Consider the following 19,293-nt stretch of genomic DNA (forward strand, 5'->3'; position numbering starts at 1 on the left):
AATAAAAGGCTGTCTTACCCTTTACGTGTTTGTTGTTATAGAGTGTATCCAACTATCGAATTGAATTTATTCCTCCACATACGTATGTTAGTATGTCACACATCCGACGAAATGATTATGGTGACGAAAAAAAGAGAGTAAATTTTGTTGAACTCTACTCTAATTCGTACTACAATTATGTGATTTAAGAAAGTTTTGAAAAAAAGAATTGGTGTATAAGATCTAGATTGAATAAAGTAAGATAAAAAGCATGAATTGGTATGTTAATGTAAGGAAAATAAAAAAGGTATGTTAATGTAAGAAAAGGGTGAATACATTTAAGGATGATGAGTGGTAAAAGCTTATTTAAGAGGCGATGGGGAGGTGGACCGAAAGTGAAAAGGTCATTGATCATGATTGATGTTTGATGAAGTTATCATTGAAAGGCAAAATTGATGAAGAAAAGAAAATTAAAGAAACTAAATCAATGAAAATGAAATACATAGCCCTATGACTACATAAAAGGAGGTAAAAATGAAAAAAAAACAAATAAAAATGTAATATTAATTACACTGATTTGTGCGTGACTATGTCATGTACCGAATTAGAAAAGATATTAAATGTTTATCCTTAGCTCTAAGGGTTACATATAGCATTATCCAAAAATTAACTTAACAAGTAATAGGCTTATGCAAACTATGCAATGTTTCTTTTGTACACTCCATCTACGATTTTACTTTAGTTGTTCCTTTCGATTTTTTATGATTGTTACACTTATCTTAATCGATATATTTATGTATTACACTAAAAAAGAACGGATAAAGCATCTAATATGACCAACCCTAATAGCTTGATTGAAAGTTTTCTTACCATCGAATGATGAAAGACCTTTTACTTGCCATAAAGGAAATGGAAACATTTAGAGTTTACTTACTTTGTCGTACATTGTCAAAGCCTCATAGATGTAGAGTCCCTATACTTCGTTTTCTTGCTCTTGCTCTTGCTCTATTTCTCAATTATTTTCTACAGAGTACTTCACTTAATTTTAAGTTCTACATTTTCCAAACTTGGAACATTAAAATAAATAAATAAAAAGCAACATGTCCTTGCATGATCTATACGCTACAAAACTACAATGTTAAAATAGAGCAACTACACTACTCTTGCTTGCAACTGCCAAATTAGATCCGTTTTGCAGGTTTATGTTTCCCATACTATTCTCAATTTTTGTTACACTTTATTTAACAATGTCAACTTTCATTAGCTGGAACCTCTCTAATTCTCCAATTTCTATCTAACAACTTGGTTTTTTTGTATGCTAAAATAACACCAATTGACTTAATACCACCAACCAGGCAATCTTGTTTTTCATTAATCTATATTTCCCAATACTCTTTAAATTGTGACATCTCTTTTTGAATAACACTCTCATACTTCATCACATTCCACCTCCTCTAACATGGCTTCCTTCATTTGCTCTATCCTCCTCACCTACATTATCCTCACAACCACCTCAGCCTCGGCCTTGACCTCCTTTCACCCTAATAAAACGTTAGTCCTTACCGTCTCAAAAGACCCCTCCACACTCCAATACACAACCAAAGTCATCCAAAGGACTCCCCCCGTACCCGTACTATTAACACTAGACCTAAGCACACCTATCTCTTGGGTGCTTTGCGGTAACCGTTACGTCTCCACCACGTACCGCCCCGCTTCCTGCGGCTCTCCTCCCTGTATTCTTGCCAACACCAAAAGATGTAGGACGTGCGGTCCTACTCCTTTTAAATCCGGGTGCAATAAGAACACATGTAGAACTCTCTCCCTTAATAATCCCTTCACCAACGTCTCTCCACGTAGAGGCGGCGAGCTAGCTACCGATGTTATCCGTATCAACTCCACTGACGGGTCTAACCCAGGCCAACTCGTCACCATGCCCAACAACCTCTTCGTTTGCGCGCCCATGTCCTTGTTACAAGGCCTCGCGAAAGGAGTGTCCGGAGTTGCTGGTCTCGGGAGGTCTAAAACATCTCTACCTACTCAACTTTCCTCATCTTTCCGTCTCCCTCAAAAATTCGCGTTGTGCTTACCTCCACTTAGGGAAAACGGTGTCGTATTTATCGGGGACGGGCCTTACAATTTCTACCCTGGTGTAGATGCCACAACCTTGCTTTCCTACACTCCTATCATCGCTAACTCGGCCCGACCCAACAACTACTTCATAGGAGTACAAGGAATCAAAGTCGGAAATAAAAATGTAACACTTAACAAGTCCTTACTATCTATAAATCGTAAAGGTAGCGGTGGAACCATGTTAAGTGTCAATCACCCTTACACTCTTTTACAATCTTCTATCTATAAGGCGGTCACTGCCGCCTTCGACGGACAACTACGGAACTCATCTTTTCCTGCTAAAAGAGTTCCCCCGGTTAAACCGTTCCAGTTGTGCTACGACCCTACCTCGTTAAGTTACACGAGGATCGGACCCGTGGTACCGGACATCGACCTCGTGTTGCAAAGCAAGAAGGTGTTCTGGAGGATAGCCGCGACTAACTCCATTGTTAGGGCTAGTGATAACGCGTATTGTCTTGGTATATTAGATGGAGGTAAAAACCCGAGGACGTCGATTTTGGTAGGAGGGTTTCAAATTGAGGATAATTTGCTACAATTTGATCTTGCTAAATCAAGGCTTGGATTTAGTTCTTCCTTGATTTATGATCGGTTGAGATGTTCTTTCTTCAACTTCACTTCTAATGCATTATAAAATTTATAATTGATAATTAAGTCAAAAAATAAGGCATAGGATTAGAGCACTCCCAGCAGTGAGGAGAAAAGCCCTCACGAGTAAAAATAAGGGTGTAAAAAAAAAAATCCGAACACTACATCAGTGAGTGAAAAAACACTCACCGATGAGTGAAAATAAAAACCCTCAAGAGTTGAGGGCTTTTGGTGATGAACAGTAACATGTGGCCCCCACTGCTTTTGTTGTTTTTTTACAACGGTTATATTTTGTATTTGAAATATAACCGTTGTAATTATTTTAAAAAAAAAAAAAAAATTCACCAACGACCATAAAATTTTTTTCTCTATAAATAGACATGCATTTTGATATACTTTCAAAAAAACCCATAAATTAGAGAAATTAACATATTTTTCCAATTTCTTCTTGTTATTATTATTATTATAATTATTTCTTATAAAAAAAATTTCTAGTTAGTATTATTAATATTTTTAAACGTAATTATAAATTTTTATTAAATTATTTTTAAACGTAATTAAAAAATAAATTAAAAAATAGTGGAGGAGAAAGTGATGAGAGGTTTTTTTACTCCTCATTGCTGTGGTGAAAAAAACATTTGATGAGAGAAATTGTATGGGAGGAGTGAGAAAGTGGGTAGAGAGAGATTGAGAGGTTTTTTTTTTCCTCACTGCTGAGAATGGTCTTATGCTTGTTTTATTTTCTAGTAACATGATGAATCTAGAAGTTGGCAATTTTAACATAAGAATGCAATAAAAAGTTGTGAAGTTCATGACAAGTTTCATTAGAAGTGAGAAATATTATGTACTTATGTTTTGCCCTATACATTGGTTTAAATTCCAGCACGACAAGCCTTATACTTCCTCCGTTTTAGTGATGCAACAACTGGACTTTTGCACCATTCATCATGCTTGTTTGACCACAAATTATGATTTATACGTAAAGTAAAATGTAGTCATGTGAGGTCTTGTTAGATTCGTCTCGTAAAATACTTTCACAATAACGACTTATTATAATTTTTACTATTATATAATTATAGATATTTAACGTATAAAATGTGCTTTGGGATGTGTAGAGAATTTTTCAAAATCAACCTTTTGCCCCACTGTGACCATGCTTTTAGGCATGGTGACGAACAAAGGGAAGGAAGCTAGAGATAAAAGAGTTGCCAACAAGTTTTAGGAACTTGTAAACCGTTCACGGGTGTGAAGGTTACACCCCATTCACGATCACGGAGATCGCTAACTCCATAGTGGTCCGGAACCATGACTTGATATTCGGGGATGATGGTAAATCCAACCTAAAAGAGATTAAACCCGCCCTAAATCGGCCTCTACTTAATTCTTACGATATTCATGTGCGCTTTTCGATCAATATACATACAATAAATTACCCCTAAGCATATTTAATCTATGTTGGTTGATTATTAATTCACAAATAAATCTATTATTGACGATCACTTGAATTAAAATCATATTTGCCTAAAACAAATTATTAATTATCTTATTAGGCGTGATTTCAAGTACAAATTTCCTTTAAACCTGCAAGAAGGGGCGTGATCAAGCAATAACAATCAATCATGAATAATCAAACAACATGTAATTAACACAACAATCATCATCATAATCGAAATCCACAAAACATGATTAGCAAGATCCTAGACATGATACTAAACGGATTAATAACAAATCCTAACATGTCACTAATTATCATAATCAAAGCATTAGCCTAAACATGATACTAGAAATCAACATCATATTATAAATATTAACTAACACCCTAAACATGATACTATGAATCAAAATCAACATACTAACGTGATACTAAGAATTAAAATCAACATCCTAAGCATGATTTCTATCAAAAGAACAATTAAGTAATCGAATTACTTACTTTGATGCCTCGCATCTCTTTCTATCAAAACAATACACATGTTAGTAAACTTCAAGAAAGATGAAATCAAAAAAGAATTGAAATATAGATTTGGGACCGAACCCTCAGAACTAGCAATCTTTCACGTCGAGGTCGAAGGCAACTTCGAGATTGACCACGAGTATTCAAAGCTCGTGATGGAGGTATTGTGTTTGATTAGGGAAAAATATCAAGGATGTGTTTATTAGGACGTGTTTAGGCTAAGGCTTAGAAAAGAATAAAGAGAGAGAGGAAGTATTAGAGAAGGGATTAAATGATGATTGTTGGTAATTGAAAATGGGGTGAAACGACCTCTATTTATAAGGAAAAAAGAGGGTCGAAGGATCAGAAAAGAGTCAAAAATCAAATCAAAGTAAAACAGGTTCCATCACGGCACGACAGACTTGTCGCAACGCGATGATGCTGTCGCTCAGCGATGGTTTTGGAAAGATAGAATTCGTACGAAATCCGATTTCCAATTGGATTGGGTTAATCAAATTTCCGTACTTACTCTAATTTGACCAGGATTATGATCACTGAAAAACAGATGTTTTATCCGATTTAAAATTCTTAAATATTTATCTTTTGGAAAACAGGATAAATTAGAACCTTCTAGAGGATTCTAGAAGCTCAAAAAATCCTAATGGATTTAGGATTGAAAACAACCTTCTAGATGATTCTAGAAGCTTGTAATAAATCCTAATTTGTTTAGGAACGGAATTAAGGTTAATGGACTCTCCACATGGCCATTGGGTCATGGGTAAAGCTTAGTTTAGGCTCGGTTTAGTATTTTGGCTATAACTTTTTGTTATAAGTCGGATTTGGGCTTATAATATATCGTTTGAAAGCTCTTGTCAAGCCCAATTCAATTACAGAATAATTGAACCGAGATCATGGATCAAAATAGACTGGTTTGGACGTTTTATAAAGAAGACACGTAATGAATTATTTTGACTTAAAACATTTAAGGAAATGTCACAAATGGTCAACGCTAAAGGGAAATTCACGAGACTCTTCAACTCTTCACCTAGCTCGATAATCAAAGACGTGAAATGTACTCATCACTGGTTTTGGGTTTTGGGGAGACTTAATCAGGTTTCTAGAGAAGCCCCTGAAAGGAATGGTGTCCTTCTAACAAGTGTATTATTCCGATAGAGGGTTCAGAATTATCGGAAAGCTAATTCTTCAGTAAGGTCAAGTGATCGGAATATCTAGGTGGAGGCCGCTTCCGATCAGTAATATTAATGTTCAATTAATATTACAGCTTAATCTTGACTGAACCCTTCGGGTCGAACCCAATCGAACAACCGATCCGAGAAGACGAATCAATCCGAAAGGATATGATGAGTCGTCAGAGTTTTACGAACAAAGAAGTTGGATATCGAGCTTAGAGCGTCGAGATCGAGCGTCGCAAGTCGAGTCGAATTTAGAATTTGACGAGATGCAAAAAAATCAATCGAGTTACAAGTACGAACCTAGCCGTAGCCTCGCATTGGCCTAGCCATGTGAGTATTAGGCTAGGCAAGGTCCAACGCAAGCCTAGCATGCTAGGCGTGCTAGGACATGCGTGCTAGCAGGGCCATACGCCTAAGCACCATCGCAGCATCGCATATGCGTGTGGATGTGCTGGGCACTGGCGCTAGGCAAGGCCTAGCACTGCCCAAGCACCATCGCACCATCGCATGTGCGTGTGGATGTGATGGGCGCTGGCAGTAGGCAAGGTATAGCACAGCACCATCGCTGCATGTGCGTATGCTCGTGCATCGCTAGCACAGCACCAAGCTGCAGTGCGCTTGTGTGTCTGTGCGTAGCAATGCAGCGCCCAGCATGCGTGGCTCGCTAGCAGCACGCACGCTGGCAATGGGTGGGAGCTCGCTAGCTGGCTGCTCTATGTGTGCTGGCTTGCAAGCACAGCCAAGGCGCCAGGCGCCAGCAAGGCTGCCTTGGCTGCCAAGGCTGGCTGACAGCCAGCTGTCCCAGCAGCATGTGGATTCGGTTGTGTGTGTGGGGACCAAGGGTGGTGGCCATTGCCTTGGGCACCAAGGCTATGGTCCCCCCCTCTTGGAATGGTCCTCACCTAAAAACTCTCCCTCCATTTGCCACTTGTAACTCATTGATTGCATAGTTTATTAATTGTTTTTTATTAAAATAAATTAGTAGGAAAATGCAATTCTCCCACATTGATGGGAGAAGGGAGAATCAAGTCTCCTTTCCCTATAAATACCCTAGCTTTGGGTTTGGGAAAAACCACTTGAGTAGAACTAAATGAGGCATCTCCCATTAGGTGAAAAAACCTCTAAGTTCGTAAAACTCCAAGTTTTTATTGGTCGGGTCCCGACTAACCTTCGGGACTTGGACCGTTTGGGTCGGGTTCATGGGTACGAGCCGTTGGAGGCGATCACACTAGTGACGCTCGAGCTTTCGTTGTAAGAGCTCGATTTGCGAGCAAAGCACGCATCGAGGGTATAACTTCTTTCTCTCTCCTTTTAGTTATTGCTTAATTATGTTTATGCTTGTTTGAATTGCTTTAGTTATCGCGGCGGGTCTTGGGGGGTTTCATTCCGCGTAGTGAGGGTCACTACGAAACCCAACAGCGGTATCGGAGCTGCGCTCCTTATAATTATTGCAATTATTTATTAATTAAGGTGTTTTAAAGTGGATTTAAAATCTAATTTTGCTTTTCTAATTGGGTTAGAAGCTCGTTTTAATTAATTTTAAAACTCGTAATTTTCTCGTTTTGGCTGTCGAACCCAGATTTTTGCTCAAAAATAGTGTTTTTTGGGTGGAAACGACATTCTGAGTCAGATTCAACTCTCCTTGAGGATTGTCTAGAAGCCAAATTCGAATCAGAAACCCATTTTTTTGGGGTTTTTTCGTTTTCGACGAAAGTTTTAAATCTTTTAAGCCTTGATTAATGCAAGCATTTCAAGGGTAGATTAAATGCATTATTGCATCACTAATCTACTGCAATTTAATTATCTTTTAAGCATGATTATGGAGTTATAATATGTGCTTAAGTTGATATGTTCTTTTTCACATAAACTTGATTTTCACAATTATGCAAATAAATTGCATTAATGTGTGAATACTTGTGAATATGTAATTTTAAGTTCCTAGTATGTTAAAGATCTAATCTTTAAATGTTTAATTGATTGGAACTTTAACCCTAAATTCCATGCTGAACTAATTTTGGATTTTTCATATTTGGTTGATTAAAATCCTTGGAGTTCAAATGCTTGTGAGTAAATTTTGATTAATCTTCATATTGGAAGATGTAATCTTGTTATTTTACACAAGTATAAAAGTTGGAAAATTTTATCATTAGATGATTAATTTATTTTTCCAACTCCCTATTTGTCAAATCCATTATTAATTTGCATTTTGGTTAAATTAATTATGGGTGTAGCCTTTCAATTTTGTTGCATCAATTTAGACCTAAAATTGATTCAAAGAATGGTTCTTGAATAATTTAGGCTTGTGCACTATTAAAATTGAATTTATTTAAGTTAGACTTGTTATATTTTCACTTTGCTTTAAATTAATTCTAAAATAAATTTAGAATTAATTTTATGTCACACGAATATTGAGATTAAGATCCCGAGTCAAAAGCACACAAATCGAGGCAAAAGACACCCAAGCACCACCAAGGCTAGTCGGGCTACTCTCGCAGCCCACATGTGGCTGCCTTGGTGCGCCTGGTGGTGCTCCCACCTCGCTGTGTTGCTACTGTGTGGGGAGCAAGCATAGTGCACCAAAGCGTGTTGCTGCGTGTGGTGTGTGGCTGCGGGGCACTGCTCGCAGGTGCTGCTAGGCAGCGAGGCAGCAAGCCACAGCAGGCCAGCCACACCTGCTAGCACACATGCTAGCATGCGAGCATGATGCGTGCTGGTGCTAGCAGGCGCAGCAATGCCTTGCTAGGCAGGCTGCCTGCGCCCAAGCACAACACAGCCGCAGCCATGATGTTAGGCACTCGGTTTTGTGTGGGCTGTTTTTCCGATGCATGGGGTATGTATTTTGCAAAGTTTTTCCATTTTAAAATATTTATGTAATTATATTAACAAGGTTAGACCTCGATTTTTCGGCTCTTGCAAAATTTTTGATTTTGACAAATTTGGGTTAACCGGCTTAATTAATTGGATTAATTAAATTGGATGCGGAATTTAGTGGGAGCTTAGCTAATTACATGAACAAATTGCACCTAGTAATACGTAATTTATTTAACAACTTTGACTAGTTTTAATTAGGCGGGTTAATCGGATTAACCACCTAAGATAGTTACTAGTTTTGCGTGTTTAATTATGTATCTCGTAATGTGCATGGTCCATTCACAAATAGTGAATGGGTGAATGAAAGATTGTTTTCAAAACAGGTTATTGAAAAAGGCAACTAGTAGGACCCGACTAGGATAGAAAATACGGACTGCGTTTCGTTACGTATTTTTGTAAATCTAAATACGGTTTGCAAACCGTTAAGTATTTTTGTACTTTAGATTAATCTTAGTCGTAGTAGCTAGTAATTTTATTTTGGCAAAGATGTCTCAAGATGGCATTTTGATGAAGACGAGCCAAGATGAAGGCCCTTGAAGATTTGAAGATTTCAAGGGGTCATGCTAGTTGCCAAATGCATCAAATTTGTGCCTTATATATATTGTTGTTTTATATATATTAAATGTTAGATACATGTCTAGGATTTCAAATGTTGCGATGATTAGTTAAGTTCACTTAAATCAACCAACATAGAAACCCTAGGTCCCTTAAAATATTGAGCTAAAATTTGTCGTTCCAAGAACAACACTTACCGAACTAATGCGCATATGTGATGGGCTACACCAAAGCGAGGCATCACTACTTCCCTAGGAACGTAAGGATACTAGGTATACAAGTTGTCTTGGTTAAGCTCAACGATATCCATAAGGAGACCTTAGATGTCGTGGCAAAAGAGATAAAATGTCATGGAAGCATTAGATGCGACGTTTTATCAAACCAAGAGTAGCTTAAAGCTATTAGCAGTTGGATTCCTTACCCTAAAATATTAAGTGTTGAGAAAAGCCAAAGCATGCTTAATCACTTTCTGATTTTTGGGATCTTGGAATAGTTTTATTCTCGCCAAAAAGGGACAATTTTTAATGCGTGGATAAGACGCGCAATAAGATTGAAAGTTTGCATGTATGCTTCGAATTTCAAACTTATTATGATCTTGATGAATGGTTTAAATTTGCACTTATATTTGTAGAATTCTTAATCAAATATATTGTTTCCATTGATTGGTAAAAGAAATATTTTGAGAATGGTTCTCAAAGAATGGAAAGGCATTTCTAAAATGCAACCTCTCATAATTGACTTTTATAACTTAAGTCCGAAAGGACGGTTGGATATCATGTATTCAAAATACTGGGTAGTTTTGATGAACATGAAATAATTGAGTTGAAAAAGTCAAACTGTCAATAGTTGACAACCAACATATCTTTTCACTTCATACGCTTATGAGTAGGACTCATTGATGAAGTAATTCAGGTACAAATTAGTTGAAAAGATAGAACTTTGTTTTTGCGGCGCATTAGATGCTTAATTATGCCTAACAAAGTATAAAAGTCGAAGAACTTAAAGAACTGATTCTTAAAGTTATGAGATGATGTACTATAAGAAATATAGGAAACAAGGAACAAAGATAAGAATGAGATTCCTTTTCTACCCTTGAGTTCATGTTATTATGGTCAACTTAGCAACTCGTTATCTTCACAAGTATTAGATACTACTTGAGTGTTCCACTTTGAAAGTGACCTCAAACCGTTGAAGACTAGCTTAGAATGAAGCAAGTAATGCTACATCAGTTGTAAGGTCACATGTTTTGTTTAAAGTCCTTTTAAGACAAGGCTAGAACAAATAATGGTCATTGTGTTCCATAATCAGCAAACGATCCGTTAACACACGGAAAGACTCACATTCAATAAAAGAGCAATAGTTGCAGGTTTTATTTGAATAGCATGGTTGTCTAACCCATGAGTCAAGAATACTTGATTATAAACAAACATTTCCTTGACATGAAAACTCAAAATTTCAAGTCATGAACATGATTTATGTTCTAAACATCTTTAGCAATGTCACATCGACAAGAACATACTCAAGGCTCTATTAGATAGACTCTTTATAGTTGATCGATTCAGAATCGTTCTAAGACAAGCAAGTCTTACTTGTTGAATCGACAAACAAAGGAGCCATTGTGCTTTGTATAGACAATTGACTTCGAAAGCTAAAAGGAATATTACTTCAATATCTCACAAGAATTTGCAAGAATATGGGTATATTCATCAAATGTGAGCAAACTGGACCTTGAGTAGCTCAAATGTTCAGTGAAGTATAGAATCGACTTGGCAAGATATCACAACATCTAGCTAGATTAGATCGAGCGATGTTTGTTTGAGCCAAGTGTGATCACATCAAACTTATGAAATTGAATTTTCATAATTAGCTCCACAAAGAACATAGTGTGTCTTGACGGAGACCTCGATGCCATTTGGAAATGACTCGAATGATGATGGATCACATCCCTTCCTATAAAGTTCTTAAAGATTTGCATAAATGACTAAATGTTACACTAAACAAAAGTGTCAAAGCTAAGAAAGGACACCATATTCAGTTATGGATAGAAATAGTTTCTAGCGTCTTTTCAAGTATATGTCTAGGGCTCTTAGCTCAGTGGGAGTTCATTGACTCAATGGGAGCTAAGTGGCTCAATAAAGGGCTAAGATAGCTCGAGAAGGAGCTAACTGTTTGTTTCACAACGAACTTTTACCCAAAGACAATATACATGTCTCTTTGTAAGTATTCAAGTGAGACTACGGGCATTACCTCAACAACCTAATTGAGAACATAGTATTTGTTGCTCTAAATGGTGTCTTTCTGGAAAGTAACACCTTTCCAAAATGACAAGTGGGAGGAAAATCAAACTCGACGAAGTTCGAGAGGATGAGCAAGAGTGTCAACCTGATAAAACTGACAATCAAAATGCTTTGAAGCAGTTGATATGATTGGTCAGAAACAAACAGACAATATAAATGCTCAACCTATTACCCCGTACAGGCATAGAATTCACCAAAGGCTTGGATTGAATCCTATAAATTTCTATTAAGTTAGAAATAAACCTAAGACTTACAAGCATACCTTTCACCATTGGATGGTGAGGGAATAGTGCCTTGTAAATTAGCTACGACAAATCCAACTTTCGAATAATGGTTAGAGGCCATAAAATCCGAAATAGACTCCATGTTTGCAAATCATGTTTGGAACTTGATTCATTTGCGTGAAGGGTGGCAGACCCATCAATCGCAAATAAGTTTTCAAGGAGAAAACTGACAAATGTGGAAATGCACAAGCATACAAAGCTAGATTGGTTGAAAAGGATACAATTAATTTAGGACGTTGATTTTAATATAAACCTATTTCACCAGTCTGAACACTAAAGTCTTTTCGTGATTGTTCTAGCAAAATTGCGCATATGAAATATGGCAAAAATACGAAACCGCCTTCCTAAAATTGGATTTTGGAAGAGACTATGGAAATAGTCTAAGGGTTTTGTAATTCTAAACATTGCTAGATTTGAAAGCAAGCTCAAGAAATCCATTGTGGGATTAAATGAAGCATTGCATGTAGGAATTGGAACATGTATTCTCATAAAGTCAATAAAAGGTTTGACTAATGGAGAATCATAGAAATTCTTATAAACAAGAAGTTTAGTGGGAGCAAGAGTCAATCTTGTATGGTCCAAGAAGAAGTTTGTGAACTCTATTGTGAAATGACTATCAAATGCTAAACGCTTAGATTTGAAAGGATTTTCGACAATGGACCAAGCAAAAAGGCGATACTTAGTACATAGTGGGAATTAAGATCTATTGGATAGACTTAATGAAATGTTTAAACGAGTAGAGGAATTTACCGTGTTAAACATGAAGGACTTGAAAAGGCTTTCGACCCATATGTATAAAACTAAGTAAATGTTTGAACTAAGTATAAGATGGGCAAATACTAAGTCAAACAAGAAAGACTCTAGTAGAGATTTTCAACCGTATCACATAGCAAACAGTTTAGCAAGACTCAGTGAAACTGAATGAGCTAAAAGGTCACATGAATGGAACATATTGTGAATAAGTCTGCGATAAAAACCATCATGTATGCTATGATATGGAGTCGTCACTCAACTTACATGCTTAGAGCATGAGAAGTATAAAATACCAATCAATCTAAATCTAAGTAATGTATCGTTAGATTATGGTCAAGAAAATCCAAAGTACTTTGATAAGTAAAAGGGGATAAGTTCTTGACGCACAGAAACAATTGCAATTTGAGAATTGATGTTGCAAGACATCCTTAGCAAGGATTAGATCCTTAATAAGGAAGTCGTTTATAAGCACGAGCTAGAATGCGTCGTGGCTTTAGAATGGTAACATGGACACGGATCCATGTATAATGTGCGGAAATTTAAGGTAAATTTCCATAATCACAAGTGATTAGGGCCTCCCAAATCATTGTGAGTCGTTCGGAATAAAATCCGAGCAAAGTAACGTTAGAATGTCTACTGAAATATACGTTGAGAATATTATTTCCTGGAAGGCAATAAAAAGATAGTGTTCAATGGAGCGTTCGTTGTCGAACATTGATTATAGGTTGTCAAGTTGAAAGATATCAAGTCATGAAAATGAGTGGGAGCCATCACTTGGACAATAAATCCTAAATCACATATGATCCACAACACTCTCAAAATCTTATTGTCTTATTATGAAATTGTTCGATAATGAAGATGCTAAGATATGCAAAGTAATAGTGGCTAAACCTATGCAATAGGTGAACGACAACATTCACCAGATTGCATGAAAGAAATCAAGCATATTAAATATGAGTATGATTTCTACAAACGTTTTGTGAAGAATATTACTCTTAAAACATTTGGGGAAAAACCATTTATCATAAGATGGAACGTCTGGAAGTTTCATTGTGGAATAAAAATTTTATTAATAAATTCCACAAACTATTTGATTGTGGTTTAAAATCAAATAATGAGTCCATTCGATTTCTGAAAATATTCAAAACAGGGTATCAAGACCATGTCTTGGATAAAGAAACACCTGTTAAGTGAACATTGAATATTTAAATCAAAAATTAACCCTAATCGAGGTCATTTAACAGATGGACGATTAATGACCACCAGAGATTAGTGTGTAGTATGATTTACAGCACCGTTTCTTGTGCTGCAAGGACATAGTAGTCATGAATCATTTGCACAGGTGCTAGTTTGGAACTGCAGCGGATCGACTTATGAGAGTACTTTAAGAGATTTAAAAATCGTCATAAGTACAATTCTCATTATAACTATCGGAACCTCTTTCCTCGACCATGAGTATCGTGAAGTTCTCTTGTTGTACTAGTCGTTTTGATGTTGTCAAACGTCTACCGTAACTGGGGATTATAACGGCAGCACTCAGGCGACTAGGTCCTCTTAGTAAGGGAAGCTTACGGTACAAGACTGGGAATGTCCCCCTATTTACAATAGGGAATGTGTCTTTGTTGTTTACAAGGCCGCTCGAAGAGCGAGACTGTGAAAATACATGGCCGTGCTCAGATTGATTATAGAAATCATCTACTTATTGACAGTTGAACTCGGAGATCGAGAAACACTTCTGAACTTAATAAGGATGATGATGAATCTTACCTTATAGTTCACGAAGAGACATTAAGCGACATAGGAAATGGGCTATACACTATATGCACACTTGTCCGGAAGGACAAGTGGGAGATTGAAAGGAATGGTGTCCTTCCAACAAGTGTATTATTTCGATAGAGGGTTCAGAATTATCGGAAAGCTAATTTTTCAGAAAGGTCAAGTGATCGGAATGTCTAGGTGGAGGCCGCTTCCGATCACTAATATTAATGTTCAATTAATATTATAACTGAATCTTGACTGAACCCTTCGGGTCGAACCCAATCGAACAACCGATCAGAGAAGACGAATCAATCCGAAAGGATATGATGAGTCGTCGGAGTTTTACGAACAAAGACGTCGGATATCGAGCTTAGAGCGTCGAGATCGAGCGTCGCAAGTTGAGTCGAATTTAGAATTTGACGAGATGCAAAAAAATCAATCGAGTTACAAGTACAACCTAGCCGTAGCCTCGCATTGGCCTAGCAATGTGAGTATTAGGCTAGGCGAGCTCCAACGCAAGCCTAGCACGCTAGGCATGCTAGGACATGCGTGCCAGCAGGGCCATGCGCCCAAGCACCATCGCAGCATCGCATATGCGTGTGGATGTGCTGGGCACTAGCGCTAGGCAAGGCCTAGCAATGCCCAAGCACCATCGCACCATCGCATGTGTGTGTGGATGTGCTGGGCGCTGGCAGTAGGCAAGGTATAGCACAGCACCATCGCTGCATGTGCGTATGCTCGTGCATCGCTAGCACAGCACCAGGCTACAGTGCGCTTGTGTGTATGTGTGTAGCAATGCAGCGCCTAGCATGCGTGGCTCGCTAGCAGCACGCATGCTGGCAATGGGTGGGAGCTCGCTAGCTGGCTGCTCTATGTGTGCTGGCTTGCAAGCACAGCCAAGGCGCCAGGCGCCAGCAAGGCTGCCTTGGCTGCCAAGGCTGGCTGGCAGCCAGCTGTCCAAGCAACATTTGGATTCGGTTGTGTCTGTGGGGACCAAGGGTGGTGGCCATTGCCTTGGGCACCAAGGCTATGGTCCCCCCCACTCTTGGAATGGTCCTCACCTAAACACTCTCCCTCCATTTGCCACTTGTAACTCATTGATTGCATTGTTTATTAATTTATTTTTTATTAAAATAAATTAGTAGGAAAATGCAATTCTCCCACATTGATGGGAGAAGGGAGAATCAAGTCTCCTTTCCCTATAAATACCCAAGCTTTGGGTTTGGGAAAAACCACTTTAGCAGAACTAAATGAGGCATCTCCCATTAGGTGAAAAAACCTCTAAGTTCGTAAAACTCCAAGTTTTTATTGGTCGAGTCCCGACTAACCTTCGGGACTTGGACCGTTCGGGTCGGGTTCGTGGGTACGAGCTGTTGGAGGCGATCACACTTGTGACGCTCGAGCTTTTGAAGTAAGAGCTCGATTTGCGAGCGAAGCACGCATCGAGGGTATAACTTCTTTCTCTCTCCTTTCAATTATTGCTTAATTATGTTTATGCTTGTTTTAATTGCTTTAGTTATCGGGGCGGGTCTTGGGGGGTTTCATTCCGCGTAGTGAGGGTCACTACGAAACCCAACAGCCCCCACTTTGACTGAATTTGGAGAAACGTAAGTTTCTAAAACAAAAGTCAAAGTAGATGGATTGGGAAGGAGAATGATTCAGAACGTTCTGCGATCCTAAGTCATTCTTTTTATCGCCGATACCTGCAGAAAAAATTAATTCTACAAATAAGGAGTTAAGAAACGCGTATCTTGCACCGACGGGTACACGTCTCTGCGGGACATCAATTTGTTGGATCAAATTTGCTTTGCTTAGCAAACTCCACATCTTAGGGAACGCCATCGAAGATCGCGGTGCTTCGCTATCTTCTAACTTAGGTGATAACCTCCACATCTTAGGGAATGTCGTCGAAGATCCTAGTGCTTAACCATCTTCAAATCAAAGTGACAACCTCCACATCTTAGGGAATGTTGTCGAAGATCGCAGTGCTTAGCTATCTTCAAATCTTCTTGCCTTCACTCCTGAAAGTAATATCTTCTCCATCTTTGGAAAATCTACCGTAAAAACCTCATATCTCAAGGTCCTACCAAGCTTCAAATTGATTTCCGTAGAAATCTTCCATCTTAGGAATTCTTTATGATTATGCTCAATCACTACTCAATCAATGTACTCCACCAATGCTTAGACGGACTCAGCCAACTTTTAGGTGTACTGAAAATGTGCTCAACCAACAATTAGGTGTTACTCAAATGTGATTAGCCAATGCTTAGGCGTTCTCAAACGTGCTTAGCCAATGCTTAGGCATTCTCAATTAATACTCAAATGTATTCAGCCAATGCTTAGGCGTACTCAATTAATCAATAAGATGATCGTCATTATGCCGATCATCAATCAAAATTGTAATTAGGCTGATTTCCAATTACAGATGTGATTTCAAAGGTATTCACTTAATGTGTAATCAAAATGTGATCTTCATCAGGCTGATCATCAATCAAGTTGTAATTGGGCTAACTACTAATCAAATCAAATCATTTATCGCTCATCACGATGCTCAAAAGGCTCAAATGCATAATCATCTGCTTTGGAAAGAATCAATTGCTCATCGCGAGGCTTGAGTAGATAATTGTTGTCTAGCAAATCGATCTGCAGGAATTCAAGTCCGACGTGCCATATCAGCTTTTATCGCGCGGCGACGGTGCTGTCGCGCCGTGTTGTTTCTGTCGTGCTACGCTGGAAATAAGGTCATACTCATTCTGCCCATTCGGCCTCGTTGTTGTTACTTATCCCTTTTTGCTCAATCAAATCGCCTCCAATCTCTTGTAAAGGTTACTCGTCCGTTAGGGACTTAGTGTACAAGCATCTACATTTTGGACTATAGGACTTTGTTCGTATTTATAGCTTTCTTGAGGTTGACCCAAGGCTTGGTGTTCTTGACTTATTTTGTGACTCAATATACTCAACTCGACTCGATGTGTTTTGACACGTGTGTGCAAACTCAACTCGATGTGGTATGATTCGACATGACTCAAGGTGCAGACTCAACTCGATGTGATAACACGACATGACTTTATGTGCATGACTCGTGTGTGTATTTTTTCTAACTCATGTGATTGTAAAATTTTCTGACATTTTTATGGAGGGTACTGACTTTCTCCAGAAAAGAAAGAATGAAAATAGGAAAATGGGAAAAATAAGTTGGAAATAAATTGACCAATTAACTTGAAATTCCTAAAAAAGAAATTTTAAATCAATTAGGATTAAATCGAAAGGTTGAGTCGTCATAGGAAAAGGTAAATTATGTTTGGGATAAGGTGAAAAAATTGAAAAAAAAAAAGTTGAATAAAATCTGGATTTTCAAAGTACGAATTCAAATCAAAGTCAAATCAATGGAGAAAACAGCACGTGCTTTTCATCGCTGACGCCAGAGTCCATCGCGGCGCGATGGCTTTGTCGCGGCGCGATGAATCTGGAAAATTGGACTCCGATGGCTTCAATCTTGCTTATAAAAAGCCCCCAAACTCGTCGTATTCTACATAATTTGAGTCATTAGCTTTTAAATTCATCTAGCTTTTATAATTTAGTGAAAGGAATGGTGTCCTTCCAACAAGTGTATTATTCCGATAGAGGGTTCAGAATTATTACAGAGCTAATTCTTCAGTAAGGTCAAGTGATCGGAATGCCTAGGTGGAGGCCGCTTCCGATCAGTAATATCGAGGTACAATTGATATTACAGCTTAATCTTAACTGAACCCTTCGGGTCGAACCCAATCGAATCACCGATCCGAGACGACAAATTAATCTGAAAGGATTTAATGAGTCATCAGAGTTTTACGAATACAGGCGTCAGAAATCGAGCCTAGGGCGTCGAGACCGAACGTCGCAAAATCACAATCGACAAGTATGAGCGTAGCCATAGCTAGGCTAGGCTAGCTCATCGGAAGCCTAGGTGCACCATGTGTGTGCTAGGCGCACCAGGGTGTGCTTGGCACCATCGCAGCCTAGGCGCGCCCTAGCAGCCCATCGCAAGCTAGCAACATGCAGCATGGGTGCCTGGGTGCGCATGGCAGCCATCGCAAGCCACACGGGCACCAGGCACCCCATCGCAGCTAGCAGCGTGCTAGCGTGGATGCCTGGGTGCATATGGCACCTATCGCCAGCAATGGGCGCACCATCGCAAGCCCTGGTGCTGCGTGCGTACGTGCCTGGCATGGCAGAACCATCGCAGGCACCAGGCGCATCATGGCAAGCACTGGGTGTTGCGTGCGTACGTGCCTAGCATGGCAGCACCGTCGCAAGCACCAAGTGCTAGCATGGTTGGCTGCCTGGCAATGGCGCACCATGTGCGTGGATGCTTGTGTGCTAGCCTTCGCATGGCAGCACCAAGCATCGCACCACATGCAAGAGCCTGGGCGCCAGCATGATGCTAGGCCTCGCACTACAGGCGCATTGATGCGAGGGACAGTGCGGCCAGCATGCGTGGCTCACTAGCAGCACGCATGTTGGTTGTGCTAGCAATGAGGCGCGAAGAGTGTGCGTGTGTTCGTGGGGCTGCTGGGGGCCAGTGCCAGCACTAGGTGCTAGCAGCGCCCAGCGCCAGCACGTAGCACCAGCACAGCCCAGCAGCAGCATGCACTGGCTGGCTTGCTGGGTGCTGGGCAGCAAGGCACGCTAGCTGGCAGCCCCAGCTGGCACACTAGCTGGCAGCCAGCTAGCACACCTTGACCCGGTTTTGGGCATGGTGTGTGGGGACCAATTCATGGCCTTGGGGATCAAGGCAATGGTCCCCCCAAGCCTTGGTCTTCACTTGTCTTTCTCTATATTTGTGCCATGTGTCGATTTGTGATTGAGTTGATTAATTATTTAATTTTGGAATTAAATAATTGTCATTTTTCCAACCCTCCCACATTGATGGGAGATTGAAAATCAAGGGATCATTTCCCTATAAATACTAAGCT

General features: G+C 39.3%; 1 protein-coding gene across 1 annotated transcript; it reads left to right on the forward strand.

The window, feature by feature from the left end:
- Positions 1-1,095: 1,095 nt before the first annotated feature.
- On the forward strand, positions 1,096-3,029 carry LOC110716035 (basic 7S globulin-like). Its single transcript, XM_021894670.1, has one exon. It carries the CDS (start codon positions 1,439-1,441, stop codon positions 2,738-2,740), a length of 1,302 nt encoding a protein of 433 aa, XP_021750362.1. The 5' UTR covers positions 1,096-1,438; the 3' UTR covers positions 2,741-3,029.
- The last annotated feature ends 16,264 nt before the right edge of the window (positions 3,030-19,293 follow it).

The sequence above is a fragment of the Chenopodium quinoa genome, unplaced genomic scaffold (genome assembly GCF_001683475.1).
Source record: "Chenopodium quinoa cultivar QQ74 unplaced genomic scaffold, ASM168347v1, whole genome shotgun sequence".
In the NCBI taxonomy this organism is placed as follows: domain Eukaryota; kingdom Viridiplantae; phylum Streptophyta; class Magnoliopsida; order Caryophyllales; family Amaranthaceae; genus Chenopodium; species Chenopodium quinoa.